The 17,070-nt window shown below is 37.5% G+C and overlaps 1 protein-coding gene across 1 annotated transcript; it reads left to right on the top strand.

Annotated features, from left to right (window-relative positions):
* The first annotated feature begins 2,120 nt into the window (after positions 1 to 2,120).
* On the top strand, positions 2,121 to 4,774 carry LOC108974991 (probable ATP-dependent RNA helicase pitchoune). The gene is made up of 7 exons (XM_018943169.1): positions 2,121 to 2,334; positions 2,404 to 2,541; positions 2,731 to 3,429; positions 3,490 to 3,791; positions 3,864 to 4,016; positions 4,075 to 4,245; positions 4,312 to 4,774. The coding sequence occupies exons 1-7, from the start codon at positions 2,217 to 2,219 to the stop codon at positions 4,639 to 4,641; spliced, it is 1,911 nt and encodes a 636-aa protein (XP_018798714.1). The 5' UTR covers positions 2,121 to 2,216; the 3' UTR covers positions 4,642 to 4,774.
* The last annotated feature ends 12,296 nt before the right edge of the window (positions 4,775 to 17,070 follow it).

Genomic DNA, 17,070 nt, shown 5'->3' with positions numbered 1-17,070 from the left:
TGTGATGAAATGATAAAAGTTATTGTTGGAATTGACTGGAAAGAGGAAGAAACAAATGGTTTAAGTAGAAACTAAACTACGACAAAGTTCTAATCAAATCACCACTGGCCTTAAAATATTTAATTAACAATATATTAATACATATAAAAGATATATGCACTTATGTCAGTTTTAGTACATGTAACTAGCCAAATAAGCAGGTCTTATACACCACTTTCGTTTAACTGGCAATGAAGCTTTCTGAACTTGAATGAATATACGTTTGTTTCCAACAAATACAAAAGAATTGCTCAATAACTACGAATACACCTGATGTAATCCACATTAATTTATGAAATGCAGTAATGGAAATGGTTGCGCTGAACTTAAGATTTCATCAATTTATATTCACATTAGAAATATTGCGCTATTCTACAATTTTATTAAAGAACAAATTTATATGTATATATATACTTATGTATTTATTGCATTAATAATTAATAATGTTAAACTTGTAAACGGCCAATCGCTGAACAGTTGAGGGAAACAATGAAAAATATCATAACCTTATACATATTTACATAAAATATTTGTAGTAATAGCTAAGTTGTTAGACTAACTAATTCTAACTGTACGATAATTTACAATAGCATTTAAGCAGTACGCATTCATATAGTTTAACAGACACATATTCATACATACATACTAAAATTACAAATTTATACTTTACTCTAAACTCATGTGGCTACGCAAAACCAAATTCAATTGTTTGAGCTGACATATCCGCATTTTCAAATTGCGAAACAAATTCATTACGTGCAGACGCTGCATTTTTTTTTTAGAAAAGTTGTACACCACACATCATTACATGCAGTTAATTTTTTGATTTTTGCGACAGCTTCTTGCAATGCATTGGCATTTAGATCAAAGTTTTTTTTTAAACAAATTCACCTTGTTTTGACATTTCCAATTTTATTTCTTTTCAAAGAATTTGCGTATTTATTGTTGCAGAAAGCTGTAAACTTCGATTTTGAAAAATGCATACGTCATGAACGGGCAATCTCGAGCATTGGCCTTAAATTAGTCTACTAAGTAGTAATTAACAAATCGGATTTGCCTTTTACAAAATTGGAGCTTTAAATTTCTACTTGCACTAGATAGCTTAAAGGTAATCATTTTGAATTTAGTAAATGTATTGAATTGTTTGCAAATATATAGTACATACATATATGAAATTTGCAGAATAGAATTTAGAAATAAAAAATTACAAAAAAATATATAATTACTTATATATACTATTTAAAATAAAATAATAACAAAATGGAAGTAAAATTTATATTTTGTATAACTGAAATTTTACATTTATGTATTTTATCTCTATATCTTTAACTATCTGAATTACGTAGTAGTTGTTGTTCATATTTTTAATTTCGTTATATGAAGAAAAAAATGATCAATTGATGCGGAACGCCTTTGAAATACAAACTAATAAATAAATAAATAAAAAAAATATAACATTTTGAATTCACGGATTTTTTCTTTTTAATTCTTGCGCGTGGGGCACATTACCCCGCATTCCTTAGCAACAGTTGTAAACCTTCGAGTAAGACATTCTTATTATTTCCGTCAGCCATAAGGGAGCAACTTTAAACTTTTAGATTTCAGTAGTCGCATATTATTGAGGTGCGTTTTACAAAGGCTAGGAGGAGTCGTATTTCAATGTCACCGGTGCCTTTTGGAAGCCATACGAAATTATTCAAGTAACCTTCCCGATTTAATATTTTGAAAGGTCTTTTCATCCTCACCGTATTAAAAGTTGTTAGTCTTGGGACATATTCGATGAGCAGACTTAAAAACGGTCAATAGATGTTGTTAATTCCAAACTGTCAATCAATTTAAATTGAATCATGATTCCAAATTAATATATTATGGTAGAAATTCAAATAGAAACCAATTACTTCTTACTTATGGTTTTCCTATATACTTACATATGTGCATTCGTACAAAAAAAGCAATATTTCTATCAAGAATTTTATGATTTTAAATATGTACGTCAAATTTATTTATTTGTAGTAACTCTTAATACAACCCTGTATGTACAGTACGATCGAAGAATTTAGTAAACAAGTTTTGACATTTGAACAAGCTGTTGTCAAATTAAAGACACACGTGTAGCACTTTATCCTTGGTCAGTTTGGTTTTGTATTAATTGTGTCGTGTAAAAATAAGTAATAAAAATGTCCATTCGAGAGAAATTACTTATGCAAAAGATTAAGAAACGTGAGAAAATGAAAAAAGTTTTGGCGGAAAAGAAAGGAAAGCAATCAGTGAAACCTTCCAAGAAAGTTGAATCGGGTAAGCATCTTTTTGAAAATGTGATTTTTCTGGGAAAGGTTTAATAATTATTAACAACCTATCCTGCAGACGAAATTGACGATGATTTTAGTGAAGCTCCTGAGCCTCTAACGAAGAAAGCTAAAGTCTCGAAGAAAAAGCAGCAGCGCCAAATTGAAGTGGTGAATTCCGATTCCGATTCCGATAGTGAAGGAGAACCACAGCAAGGTAAGCTAAGCAAACGTAATTGTAATTTTCGTTCCAAAAAGTTGATGAATTTTAAGGCGAATTCGAAATTTCTTTTAAACGAGTTAATGTTTAAAGAAATTCGGTGAGATTAGTTATTAATACTGAGTTGCTTTTTGAAATATAATAAAACAAATTGTTTGTTGTATATAAACAATTAATTTCTTTTAGATGATGGAAGTGAATATTCTGATGATGAGGATATACACCCGGAACACACCATCACAAATCAGAAAGGAAAAAACAATGGAAACATTCATAAAAACGAAAAACAATCTACTACCACGGAGTTGAACTCTGAACAGGCTCTACAAAATCTTGATCCGAATGAGCGTTCCTTTGCTTCGCTCAAAGGTGCCGTGTCCGAACCCACATTAAAGGCCATCGAAGAGATGGGTTTCACAGATATGACGGAGATACAAGCTAAATCTCTGCCTCCGTTACTCCAAGGACGCGATTTAGTTGGTGCTGCTAAGACAGGTTCCGGCAAAACACTTGCTTTCCTCATACCGGCCGTAGAGTTAATATATAAACTGCGATTTATGCCACGTAACGGTACAGGAGTTATTATCATATCGCCAACACGTGAATTATCGATGCAAACTTTCGGTGTACTGAAGGAGTTGATGGCGCACCATAACCACACTTATGGTTTAGTTATGGGAGGATCCAATCGTCAAGTGGAGAGTGAAAAACTTGGTAAAGGTATCAATATTTTGGTAGCAACTCCGGGCCGTTTATTGGATCACTTGCAAAATTCGCCGGATTTCTTGTATAAAAATTTGCAATGTTTGATTCTCGACGAAGTGGATCGCATATTGGAAATTGGTTTCGAGGAAGAATTAAAGCAGATTGTGAAATTACTACCAAGTAAGTTAAGCTATTCAAAAAATAATTCGAATATTGCTTTAATATTTCAATGATTTTCAGAACGCCGACAAACAATGTTGTTTTCTGCAACACAAACGGAAAAAATTGACGCTCTCTCCAAATTGGCACTCAAGAAGGAGCCATTTTACGTTGGAGTCGACGATCATGAGGATGTAGCCACAGTTAGTGGCTTGGAACAAGGCTATATTGTGTGCCCTTCAGACAAACGTTTACTGGTGCTTTTCACTTTCCTGAAAAAGAATCGCAAGAAGAAGGTTATGGTGTTCTTCTCGTCTTGTATGTCTGTAAAATATCATCATGAGCTATTTAACTACATAGATCTGCCCGTGACATGTATCCATGTACGTTATGCGTTTGTTTAATATCTGTATTTTTTGCTTAATATTTAATTGGTAACAAATTACGGTTTTCAGGGCAAGCAAAAGCAAACCAAACGTACCACTACGTTCTTCCAGTTTTGCAATGCATCTGAGGGCATTTTACTATGCACAGATGTGGCTGCTCGTGGTCTAGACATTCCGCAAGTAGATTGGATTGTGCAGTTCGATCCTCCAGATGACCCAAAGGTGGGTGACTGAAATTGTGATTTTATAAAACCTTGTTATGTGTATAATCTCTAATCAGGAATATATTCATCGTGTTGGTCGTACCGCGAGAGGTACCGGCAGTTCGGGTCATGCTTTGCTTTTGCTGCGTCCGGAAGAGTTAGGATTTTTGCGCTATCTAAAAGCAGCCAAAGTGCCACTTAATGAATTTGAATTTTCATGGGCGAAAATTGCAGACATACAACTTCAGGTGATTTTCAATTACAACTTTTTGTTAAAATAACATTATTAATTATTTTTTTTTTATATATTGCAGCTGGAGAAACTCATCTCCAAAAATTACTTCCTCAACCAGTCAGCTAAAGAGGCATTCAAGGCCTATGTACGTGCTTATGATTCACATCAATTGAAAACAATATTCGATATCAACACGCTTGATTTGCAAGCTGTCGCCAAGAGTTTTGGCTTCTTAGTGCCGCCTGTGGTGGATCTGAAGGTTGGTGCTAAGCGCAATCGGCCAGAGAAACGTGTTGGTGGCGGTGGCTTCGGCTATTACAAACAAATGAATGACGACAATCCGAAACAACGCGTTTTCAAGCAAATTAATCGTGACCAATTAAAAAAGAATAAACATTTCATGCGATGAGATTTTCCCCATATATGAGTTATTAGCTAGTTTAGTTGAAATGCCTAACATTAACTTTTAATCAAGACGGTTTAATGTAAAATATAAATAATTATATTTGTCAAATATATTAAAACTATACCTTTATAACCGAGATTTGTGTTGAAGGACAAAAGAGTGAAGGGGAGTGAAAAAGGGGGTTAAGAGTGTATTTTTTTGAATTATTTTTTAACAAATATAAGCTTTTGGGTTCAAGTTCAAACATTCGCGATTCGCACCAAATTTTTTCCCACGTTGCTTTATTTCACTTTGCAGAAAGCAATACCCGAAAATGTATCGATTCAATTACCGCAATTGATATCCAATTAGTTATCACTGGAGTTCAAACGTAGTGTCGGAGTCAGGCGTGGGTGTGTTTGCTTATTGGGTTTGAGATCTTTAATTATTATATATTATTTAATGCATCGTGCTTATAGCGTGACATACGGGAAGGGAGAAAGTTGTCTAACAGTGAGCTTCATTTTCCTCTCTCTGTATTTCTGCTTGTGCTTAGCATTCGTAGGTGAGCGAGAAACTTACATAAAGGGGTTATATCCATCTTGTTTTTTTGTGAGATTATTTTCAAGACATTAGATTTAATAGATAAATAAAAATAATCTCAATTTAAGAAATTGAATGTATTTTCGTAATCGGCGATTCATTTTGAATCATTTCGGATTCATATGATCGCATTAGCGATCTTTAGGAGTACCTCCGAAATGGAATGAGGAAGATTTTTCTGCTTAAAATTTTCTTAAATCCACAAAAAATTATATGTATACATAAAAGTGGTCCATTTCTAGATTTTCTACTTTTTTAAAGAAGACTTCAAATTTAATGGGAAATGTTCAGTATCATTCGAAAGAACATTGTTTGGCATCTTTTTTTTTGGCATGTCTCAGGTGGTCCATCCGTTCAGTCCACTCGTTCGAGTATTTCTACTGGTAACTGGCGAATGACAAGCGTGTTGATTTACTCCAAGGCCGGAATCGAAGTGGGATTGTCTGCATAGACTTTAGACTTTACATATCCTCACAGGAAAAAGTCTAGCGGTTTGATATCACACGATCTTGGTGGCCAATCGACCGGCCCAAAACGTGAAATTATCTGTTCCCCGAAGTGTTCTCTCAATAAATCCATTGATTGATGCGATGAGTGGGAAGTGGCGCCATCTTGTTGAAACCAAATGTAGCCGAAATCATGAGCTTCAATTTCAGGCATCAAATAGTCGGTTACCATGGTGCGATAACGGTCGCCATTGACGGTTACGTTCTCACCGGCATCTTTTCTGAAGAAATATGGACCGAAGTTTCCACTGACCCACAAACTATACGAAACCGTTGTTTTTTAACTACTGTGAAGTAGCAGCTCTTGGATTTCTTCGGGTTTCTCTTCGTTGCAACTACGGCAATTTTGCTTGTTTACATACATACATACCCATTGAGCCAGAAATCCGTTTTATCGATGAACAAAATTTGGCTAGAGAACTTCTGAGCTTTTTGGAACTTTTCATGAGCCCATAGAGCTGAGCGATGTCGCTTGGGAAGGTCGAATGGTAAAAACTTTTATACAATTTGTAAAAGTAGTTCAGGCGCAAGTTTTTCCATGATGAAATGTCAAACAATTCTGAACACAAATGGCATGACAGCTTGCATAACTCACGCGTAATCTGTAAAAAAAACTATATATATGTATATATATATATATATTGAAAAAAATACTACTGGATCACCCGTTATATACTTAAATGTGCACATCCGCCACTGAAGCTCGTTACTACACTCCTACGCCCTCGTTCCAATGGTCTGAACTGGTTGATTGACTTTGCTGCTGCCTCCACTCGTGCCATATTTGTTAGAATTTTATTATTTAAGCGCACCATAAATGAGGCGATCAGCCATTAGCAATTTCTAATCAACTAAGTAAATGCCACTTTCGTCTTTGCGTTATATAACAAGATTTTATATACATATGTTATGTATACACATATAAAATATGAAATTTCTGTTGAAAACAGCATACATATCTGTTTTTTTTTATTTAAGTTTCTGTTTTTTATATTTCCCTTTAATCTACGGCTGAGTGCTCTGAACATCTTTTGAGCGTGCGCATTGTACCTACCACATATGTGTATTCGTACTTATTTATATTTTCACCAAACAACGCTGAGGGTAACAAAAATGTTAGAAAATTGTTTGATGCTAAGGTCTTGGTGGTCTTAGGTGATGCTTCTGTAACTGAACTCAACTGACGTCAGAATCGTCGTAATGCCGCTATTAAGTGCCTATGGTGTACAGTGTTTGTCTATTATATCCAATCAAATTTGACTCGGACTGACAAAAAATACATTTTCGCGTATTTTAATACAAATATTTAATAAATACTTCGAAATATTCTCCTCAACTAAGTTAGTAACCAAAATGTGTTGAGTCGATCCATGAGAGGTATTGAGATGCTCTGCTATTTCTCTGATGCCAACACGACGATTTTTAAGCTTCGGTTCTTAATTCTTCACTGTCATCGCCATTAACAGAAATGGTTGGATGACTTGCATGAGGTAAGTAAGAGTATTAAGTGACTTCACGACTTCCACTAAAAGCTTGAAGAGCCACAAAATCTTGTGCTTGTGACAAAACTGACTTCGTAAAAGATTTTTAACAATTGTAAAACGCTGATTCCATTGGATATACAAAATTACAAGAAACTCATTGTAAAGTTTTTACGTACTTAAATTGACGCTTGACAACACCAAAAGGTTCGTCAGGATCGAGAAAGACACCTTTCCGAGTCGTTCTATACCAAGCGAGGTTTAGAACACGAAGACTCCCTACAGTGTGACTTCTTCAATCTATTTCTGCAGAAAATAGTTGGAGGTGCAGGGCTAAATTGAGAGGGTGCAATCTTCTATAAAAGTGTACAGCCGAAGATATTGATATCATTGGCCCAACAACCGTGCCAGTGTTTCTGCTTTTTCCTGGATAGGATAAGATGGGATAGGATACGACCCAATTCGGTTTCACTGTGAACGAGGACAAGACAAAATATCTCCGTCATCAAGCGCACAGTCCTCGCAATCGCGACTTGGGAGCCAAGTCACTGTTGACAGTCATAACTTCGAAGTCGTAGATAATTTTGTTTATCTTAGAACCAGAGTTAACACTGTCAGCTTCGCAATCCAACGCAGAATAACTCACACCAGCAGCTGCTACTTTGGACTGAGTAGGCAATCGAGAAGTTAGGTCTTCACTCGACGAACAAAACCAAATTCTTTAAATCACTCATCATCCCCGTCCTGCTATATGGTGTAAACCCATGGACGATGACAACATCTGATGAGTCGGAAGATTTAAGGTTTTTTGCGCGTTGACCACTGAGGAATGTCGCAGTCGTTGGAACGATGAGCTGTGTGATATATTCGACGACATTAATATAGTTCAGCGAATTAAAATACAGCGGAAGAGGAAGTCCTCCACTCCGTTGGAAAGAAAAGGTGGAGAAGGGCGTGGCTTTGCTTGGAATCTCCGATTGGCGCCACGTTGTAAAAAAGGAAGAACGGCTGTTGTAAACTCGGCTATAACCGAGTGCATCTTCGGATTCGTCGGCAAAGTTATATTTTTCTGAAATTTTATTTTTTTACTTCATCAAAGGGAATTTTTTCCTAAATATATCAATTGAAATTCAACTTTAGGAGAATAAATCTAACTTAGAGAGTTAGAGCTTACACTTAATTCCATTGTGACGAAATTAGGCTTAAAATTTCATTGTGACAGCTCTTTACTCCCATCAGTTCTCTGTTTTAATAAAATAACTTACATTTAGTATGTTCAGAAAGACTACTCATAAATCCAGAAATTTATATCTACAATCAAATTGTATCGTTTTTACCTTGACTTGCTTAACTACAATTTATTTCTGGCACTTTATTATACCATATACATATGTCTGTATGTATGTATAAAGGTTTTGTTAAATAAAACATTGTAATTCTTTATTTCACACGATTTGTGCTAAATCCAAAAACGCCAAATTTCAATACATGAAACGAGCATTTGTAATTACACACACACGCACACACCCAAATGGAGTGCAAAATAAATTGAACATTTCACCCAATTTGGCATTTTATTGAACGTGTTTCTCGAGCGCCTTTTAAGTTTTGTATTTGTGTCGCTTGCAATTTTTTTTTCTTTTTTCACATGTTTTTTGCTTTGTACACGATCTTGCGTTGCATATACATATGTACATGCACACACAGCATGTTACCTCGAAGCAAGCGTTCACGAAGGTATTTTATTGTTGCCGCCGAGCGCTGCTCATCATTGTTCGGTCACACGTTGCGTATACTTGATTTGGCCGTCAACGCACCCACTATAATATGGATAGCATTGGAACATTGGCAAATGACAAATGAAAATGGCGGCGCTGTTGACCAAAGAAGTGCGACGTTTAATTTAATTGTAGCCATGATTCAGACGTGCCGCTGCTTTTGGTCTCCAACACACATTTATTCATATATTTAGGGCGCACAGTCTGTGTGCGCGTGTGTGTGAGTATGTTTATCCGTTCATATTGTATATTCCAAAAGCGCTGATTTAAAGTTTGATCTCGTGTTAGAGCTTCATGTTTTGCCTCGAAGAGATTCAAATGAGTGAGCACGATATAACTTCTTGCAGCCGAATTGCCCTTACAGGCAATATAATGCTTCTCTTTTCTCCTAATCCTTGCGGTTCTCTAGAAACGAACGGTTTTAAACTTTTTCTAACGAATATCATAATTTTTGAGCCCTTTCTATGTTTTTCAGTAAGATATTATATAGAAAAAAAGTGCAGCTAAGTCCCAACGAAACTCTTCAAAACTTGAACATTTGTGCCCATATTGATTATTAGACTGAGTCCTAGCGTCTGTCCCCCAAAAATCCCAGAGAAACAATGGTTTTCGACTACCAATATGTCATGAAACGTATTATTACTGGCGGCGAGTCTTGGATTTATGCTCACGAATATCGTGGCAAAGTTGAGCCGAAACCAAAAAAAAAATACCAAAACTGATTCTTCGAAAGTTTTTCGCCAAATTCTAAACCAATATCGTGCCGCAACCACCGTATTCGCCTGATTTGGCTCCGTGTGATTTCTGGCTATTCTGCAAACTCTAACAACCGGTCCGGGGAAACTGTTTTGTGTTAAATAAAGACATTAAACGTGAATCAATTCGCGCATTGAAGGCTATTTCGGAAATTACAATTAACAACTATTTCGAGGATTTCAAAAAACGGTAGTACACGTGTATTGGAGCCAAGGGGGTGTGATACAAGTATCTGCTGCACAACAAGAAGGATCTCCCAGCTGCACAGGAGCTAGCTGTAGACCAGCGTCTGAACAGATACCCGGGGCAAAGGTTGCTCAGTCTTGCGAGCTTATCGCCTTTGCAGTTTGATAATGAAATAGTCTGATGCTATCGATGTTGAGGACAGACGCTTCTTCCGAACCCACCACAGTCGAATCAAAGTAACAGGGACAAGATAATGCTTCTCTTTATCCTAATCCTTGCGGTCCCGGATTGTTATCCAGTCAAGTACTGCCAACTCAGTGTCATCCTTCGAATTTACTTCAGAAATGTTTTCTGCTGCTACAATAACAATAACACAATCCTTGCCAATCTTTGACTGCTTTCATCGCGCTCACCTACCTGAAAGAGGTTGAGATTCGTAGCAGTACATCTATGGCTTCCTTATTGGCAGCCACCTCTACTTGTGAAACTATACTTGGCGGAGAGATTTTTGCAGAAAACTACCACCTCCCGCCCCCCTAACCACTCCTTTGAGCTTTGACCCAACTGTAAAAATTATCACTAAGTTCTCAGGAATGCGGCCGAAGAAGGAACGTTTCAGAATGCCCTTATTTGGACACTTTCATGTACCCTGTACTATGTCATACAGTGAATAATATACCTGTCGGTCATAACCACGAGTGGGCAGTTGCAATTGCAAGCCATATCTTTGCAGAGGCCTTCTCTAATTGATGGCGTGTATATCGATTACAATCGATAAATAATTATCAGAAAAAAATAAAAAATCGCAGAAATCGAATAAATTTTTATAACAAAAACTCTGGTTTCACACACACTTAATGTGGCAACCTTATACGCTAGAGTTTTTGATGAGACACCAAACCTAATCATAAAATATAAATCAAAAGTAGTTACAAAGCTAGTTACATAGGACCATATTCTATTACGGCGATCTTAGTATTCTTCCTTATGGTTCATGTTTATCGATAATATCGAAAAACAATGAATGAAGTGGATTAACACAGTGTAAAAAAGTGGAATAAATGGAAGTGTACATTAATTAATTCACTATTAACTATTTACCACAGAGTGGGTGTTCAGGGCAAACATCGATATGTCGTGTGCATATTACATATGCGCCAGCAGAGTTACGTGGGTGAGCGCTTAGGAAAATAGATAAACAACAATAAACAAAGAAAAAACTTGAAATCTAATGGGAAAGAGTCAACCGCAAGCAGCTGGTGAATAGCACGAAAATGTTGTGTTAAGCCAAGTGGCGACTGGAGACGCGAGAGCGAGCTGCATACAGACACACGCACACTAATTGAAACTTGCGCCAAGCGCCCACTGTCAATGATTTCGAACATGCTGCCATTTGCAACATTTATGGCGCCAAAACTTCAAGCGCTTTGCAAGCTCGACAAAGTCGTTTGTGGCTCTTGCCGCAGCGCTGAGCTTGAGTACGTGTGTGGATGTGTGTACTGCTAGTGCTTTTCTGCGTGCATTATTCTGTAGCAAAACCACAAATTGTTGCCCGCCTGCGCAATGCAAATATATTATGTACATACATATGCATATATATTATACATATACATATACGCTTCTTGAATGGACGACCACTGTTCAGCGATCACGTATTGTGAGTTGTGAATTGGCCAATGCGGCTAATGTGACCACTTGTCGGCCAGAAGGTCATAAACAAGTCGGTTTCATTCATAAATATACCGACCCGGAGTGAATGAAACACGAACAATTGTAAATAATCTGTAAATTATCTGCCAAACTGTTGTTTTTGTTAAAATCATGTTGATCTGCGCTGAATTGATCGTGTGCCAGCCGCTTCACAGCGATGTACAGTGTTGCCAAATTAAAATATGCATTCATATGCACATATGTACATATATGTTTGAGTGTGTTTCTATTACAATATATAGAAAAAGTATTTTATAGTTTAGTACATACATACATACATATATTATATTGCTTTTTAGAGAGTAGTATTCGCGCACTGAATCCATTTCTTAAGGTTGACCACACAGTGGACTCATATTCATAATAATAATAACTGAGCGCCAGGCCCATAACTCTTCCGCAGAACCTTTCTTTCGAAAACTTGCAACCTCGACTCATCAGATGTTGTCATCGCCCAGGCCTCTGCACCATATAGCAGCACGAGAATAATGAGTGACTTATAGAGTTTGGTCTTTGTTCGTAGAGTGAGGACTTTACTTCTCAATTGCCTACTCAGTTCGAAGTTGCACCTGTTGGCAAGAGTTATTCTGCTTTGAATTTCGAGGTTGACATTGTTGTTGGTGCTAATACTGGTTCCAAGAGAGACGAAATTATCTATGACTTTGAAGTTAAGACCGTCAACAGTGGGAACCAAGTTCGATTGCGACGAGTGTTGCTTGATCAAAGGAGCTCCAAAGGGGCGTATCTAATCCGAGGCTGTTGCTTCCTTTTAATTGGGGGAAAGACCTCGCGATCTTTTGCAAATTTGTTCGAATGATTTTGTTGGATATTTTGGGTATTAAATGTGTTCTTGTTCGACTCGTCCCGATAAAGCCGAATTTGCTTTAAAAATAGTACCGTAATACGGTTTCTTTGGACATGCTTGATCGTGCGAATACCCATTCCACATTCATGGAGACCATCATAACTGCCGATGAGAGATGGGTTTATACGTTTGACATGCAAACAAGTCAGCACTCAACGGAATGGAGGAAAATAGGAGGAAAAAAAAAAAACCAGACCGAAGCCGCTCTAAAATCAATGTGGTGCTCAATGTTTTTCGATATTCGTGGTTTGGTGCATCATAAATTTGGTCCGGAGAGACAGACTGACAATTCTATTTGGCTGTATTGAGGCATTTGGAGCAAATCCGTAGAAAACGGCCGGAATTGTGGAAGATTAAATTATGGATTTTACACGATAATGCACCATCGCATGGAGCCACGATTGTGGCCGAATTTAAAGCCAAAAACGCAATGTATACTATCGATCAACCACCGTATTCGCCAGATTTGGCTCCGTGTGATTTTTTCTTGTTCGCAAAACTGAGATTGCCGCTCTATAGAACGAACTCGCGCTAAATATATTTCGAGCTTGACGGTATCGAAAGTATTCGTTTCTACGAGTATGCGGATTATTGTTAGCTGAAGTTAAAGGAATAATATGCATTAGATAGATTAGATTGAGCAGGAGACCAGCGATGCAAAACGTTGGAACAACTGGTGGACTTGGCCAAAAGTGCTTCGATAGCTGGAAATGGTTTTCTATTGTTTGATTTTATGTATGCTTTTCAATGTCTCAGCACTATGAGCTTTTTTCTGCCCACCTGTTTCCACATTTCAACAATAACAACTGGTGGATCATGTATATACATATACCATACATATATGAGAATGTGTGTGTTTAATGAAAAACTCGCTGCTAGTGAATTTTCCATAACAATTTCTACAAATATTCAATAATTATAAGGCTGCAAGAGGTGAGTGGGTGGCTGTAAGTGGTGCTAAAGAGCTGCGCAAAAGGCACATGTTGCTGCGCATACAAACACATCAACACCGCTACGCACCAGCAGCGGCATTTCAACGACGCAGACGGCGCTGGCGGTGTTAAAAGCAAAAGTGCAACATGTTCGGCTCGAAAGCGAGTGTCAATCATCGGCATTGCGTATGCATTAGTTGTCGCCTGCACAGTTACATACAAACATACGTACATATACTTGGGTGCAGCTTGCGACTCTACTCCATTCGCAGGTGGGGTGTGCAGCCGCGACGCTCCTACGCACGACACACACCGATGCAACCGCCGACTCCAGCTGCTCGCTGCTGGCATGGCGTAACGCTCGAACGCGTTCACATCGCCCCCTTATCAGTTATATAAATTACCTTCAACGCTTTGACAGCAATTTGTTGCGAGTGGTACCCGCTCATTTCTTATTAGCCGTGTTAGTTGTCGCTGATGCTGGCACAAGGCATTCAGTTCATTGTCTGCGCTTTGTCACCTCGTTAGCGTTTCGCTCAGCGCGTTCGTGTGTCTGTGTGCTTCCGGTGTTGCTTTTGACAGATTTTTTATTACTTTCACTGAGGTGATTTCTTCATTTCATAAACGTTTATTTCTTTTTCTTTTCTTTCTCCATGCATGCGCGCCCTCACTGTGCAAATGACTTAATCTAAATCCGTGTAAAGTGCGTGGGGTCTTTATCTACTAATTTAATAAAAAATCTACATCTAGATTAGGCATGTTTATGGACCATGAAATTCAAAATTAGTTATATGGAATATATCATAAAGCAAAGTATCTTGCTCTCTACTGTGAAGAATGCTTACGACGTTCCGATTAACTTTTTTAGAAGAATTTCTTAAAAAAAATTAAAATCCTATACGGGGGTGTGTGTAGAGATTCAGAACAACTTAGTTCATTATATATATATATATTTTCTTATTCCAAAGGTTTCAAGCTGCCTCCGAACTTCAAAAGAGTCTTCGAGAAAAAGCAATAAACTCAGAGGCTTCTAATTGTTTGCCGAGGCTGAGCGCCGCGAAACTCGTGAAATAACCCAGCTACTGATGATCCTTGGAATCTTTCAGCACAACACCATGGCAATTGCAAGTGATATCTCATTTTGTCAAGCTTAAAATTGAACTTCGGAAATAACAAGTAATAAAGGGTGTTCCATTTTGAGGTTCCCTACTTTTTTAAAGAAAAAACACAGAAGCTTCAAATTTAATAGAGAAAGTTAATTATCATTCAAAATAACACTCTTTGGTGTTTATTTGTTGAAGATTATCTCTTTCAAATGTTGAACGCTGCTCCGTCTCAAATGGTCCATCCATTCATTCCAATTTTCGTTGACTCGTTCGTACATTGGTTCACAGCTGGTAACTGACGAATAACACGTGTGATGTTTTGCTCCAAGGCCAGAATCGAAGCGGGGTTCATAGACTTTGGGCTTTACATATCACCACTGGAAGAGTATAACGGTGTGATATCACACGATCTTGGTGGCGAATCGACTGGCCCAAAACGTGAAATTATCTTCTCACGGAAGTGTTCCATGGATTGATGGGAGGTGGCGCCATCTTCTTGAAACCAAATGTCATTGACGGTTACGTTCACACCGGGATAATTTTTGAAAATAGATGCACTGATGATTCCACCGAACCATAAACCACATCAAACCGTTGTTTTTTTCTGGAGGAAAAGTCAGCTCCTGAAATTCTTCAGTTTGCTCTTCGTCCAAAAGGGGCATTAAAATTCCCATTGAACTAGAAGTGAGCCTCATCGCTAAAAAAATTTGGCTCGAAAACGTCAGATCTTCTTGGAGCTTTTCAAGAACTTATAGAGGGAAGCGATGACACGATTCAAGCGCTATCTGTAAAAACAAAGCTATTAAAAAAAATACCCTTACTTGGAGCAAAAAACTATTTGACCTAAGAGGACGATTTTCTTCACAGAGTGCCATGAAATCGGTGTGACATCTTGTATATATGTACATACATATATCCTTAAAAAGCATTTGGGGGACTCAATGGAACTTTCATATACTTTAGGTCTTCTTTTTATTCTTAAGTGTTTAAAAATATGAAAAATCATTGAACTCTCCTAAACATGCTTGTATGTATATTTCTTTAAAAAGGAAACCTGTTTCATTTTTGTTCAAAGTAATTAAGTACATGAGCTATGAGCTAGTGAGAGCAAGCAAGATGATTGACGTTTATAATGTTATACATAAATTTTCTTGTGTAGTTACCTAAGCCTCATGAACTTCAAGTTCTCATACAATATGGACGATCTAAGGCTATACATCAAAAGGGAAAATATTATGATATATTTATATTTCGAGAAATAATAACCAGTTTACAGTTCTAATGAAAATGTGGATCCGCTACGTGGACCTAATTATTCTCGCGGGCGTTGATGTACTAGAAGCCCTAAGTTCCACCTAATTACATAATTTTATATAAAATTGTTCATATGTTTTTGATACAATCGATACAATCGATCTCGGCTGGTTCAAACGCCAATTGTTCAATTTTCTAATATTTGCACATTTGCTTTGTTGTCCTTAAATAGTCAGGGAAAGGGAGCCTCAATATTGCTGAGAAAATGTATTTAAGTACACTCTATGTATAGAGTATTCAGTATTCAGCGGTAAGCCAAAACTTCATTAAGGAATGAATTTTACGAATTTTCAACGGCAAAAGCAAAAACATGTTCGTCTTTTATCGACGCGATTGCTTAGTATTTATTTTCAGTTATTTCGGCTTTAGACAATCTGCCACTTTATTCAATTATTGCATTAAAATATTTTTGATTTCTTTTGGCCTGTTGCTGTCGTTGTCGTTAAACGGCTGCCAAGACTTCCAATAAAGTGGCTTAAAAGACACAATTTCGTGTCAGCCGACGTTGACATGCCGCTGGTGGCGTCGCCACCGCAAAACATAACCACACAATTACAACAACAATAGTAACAACAGCAATGCACAGTAATTGATGCTGCCGCGCATGGTAGAAGTGGTGACGGTAAAGCTTGCGGGTGCTGATGGCTGCTGATGACACTCGTCGCCTGTGCCTTGTTGTGAAACGCATCGGCGCCTGCCACCGGATTACATACACACACACACACACACAGACACATATGTAAGTATATGGGCCAATTGATCATTCGGTCCAGTGTCTGCTGCCCGCCGCTGTGGTGGGTGATGCCCAAAAGGAACCGCAGTGCGCTGCTTACTGAACTGCGCTCGACAGCTCTGAGTACTGAAAGTGAAAGGTTCACTTTTTCCTCTCTGTTGGCAATTGATTTGCATTAAAAATTGACACAGTTACAAATTTAGTCAACGCTTAGAGCGTAGTTCATAACTTTTGGTGCGCGCTTAAAGCAGCCGCTATAAAGCTTTTGACAGCGCTAAACCACAAAAAATTGCAATTTAATCCCGGACAAAGCTAAGCTTAAAAACAAACTATTTTTCCATAAAATATTTAAATGAAATTCAACTGTAGCAACGGTACTTGATCTGGGGCCACTTGTTAGTGGCATTAATAGATGAAAAAATGAAATGTCTTTGCGACGGCAATAACAACAAGTGTATGTGTATATTATATATGTGCATTAGC

Source organism: Bactrocera latifrons, unplaced genomic scaffold (genome assembly GCF_001853355.1).
Source record: "Bactrocera latifrons isolate USDA-ARS-PBARC rearing strain unplaced genomic scaffold, ASM185335v1 scaffold_60, whole genome shotgun sequence".
Lineage (NCBI taxonomy): Eukaryota > Metazoa > Arthropoda > Insecta > Diptera > Tephritidae > Bactrocera > Bactrocera latifrons.
Note: the sequence above shows the minus strand (reverse complement) of the source record. Positions and strands in the feature narration are given on the sequence as shown.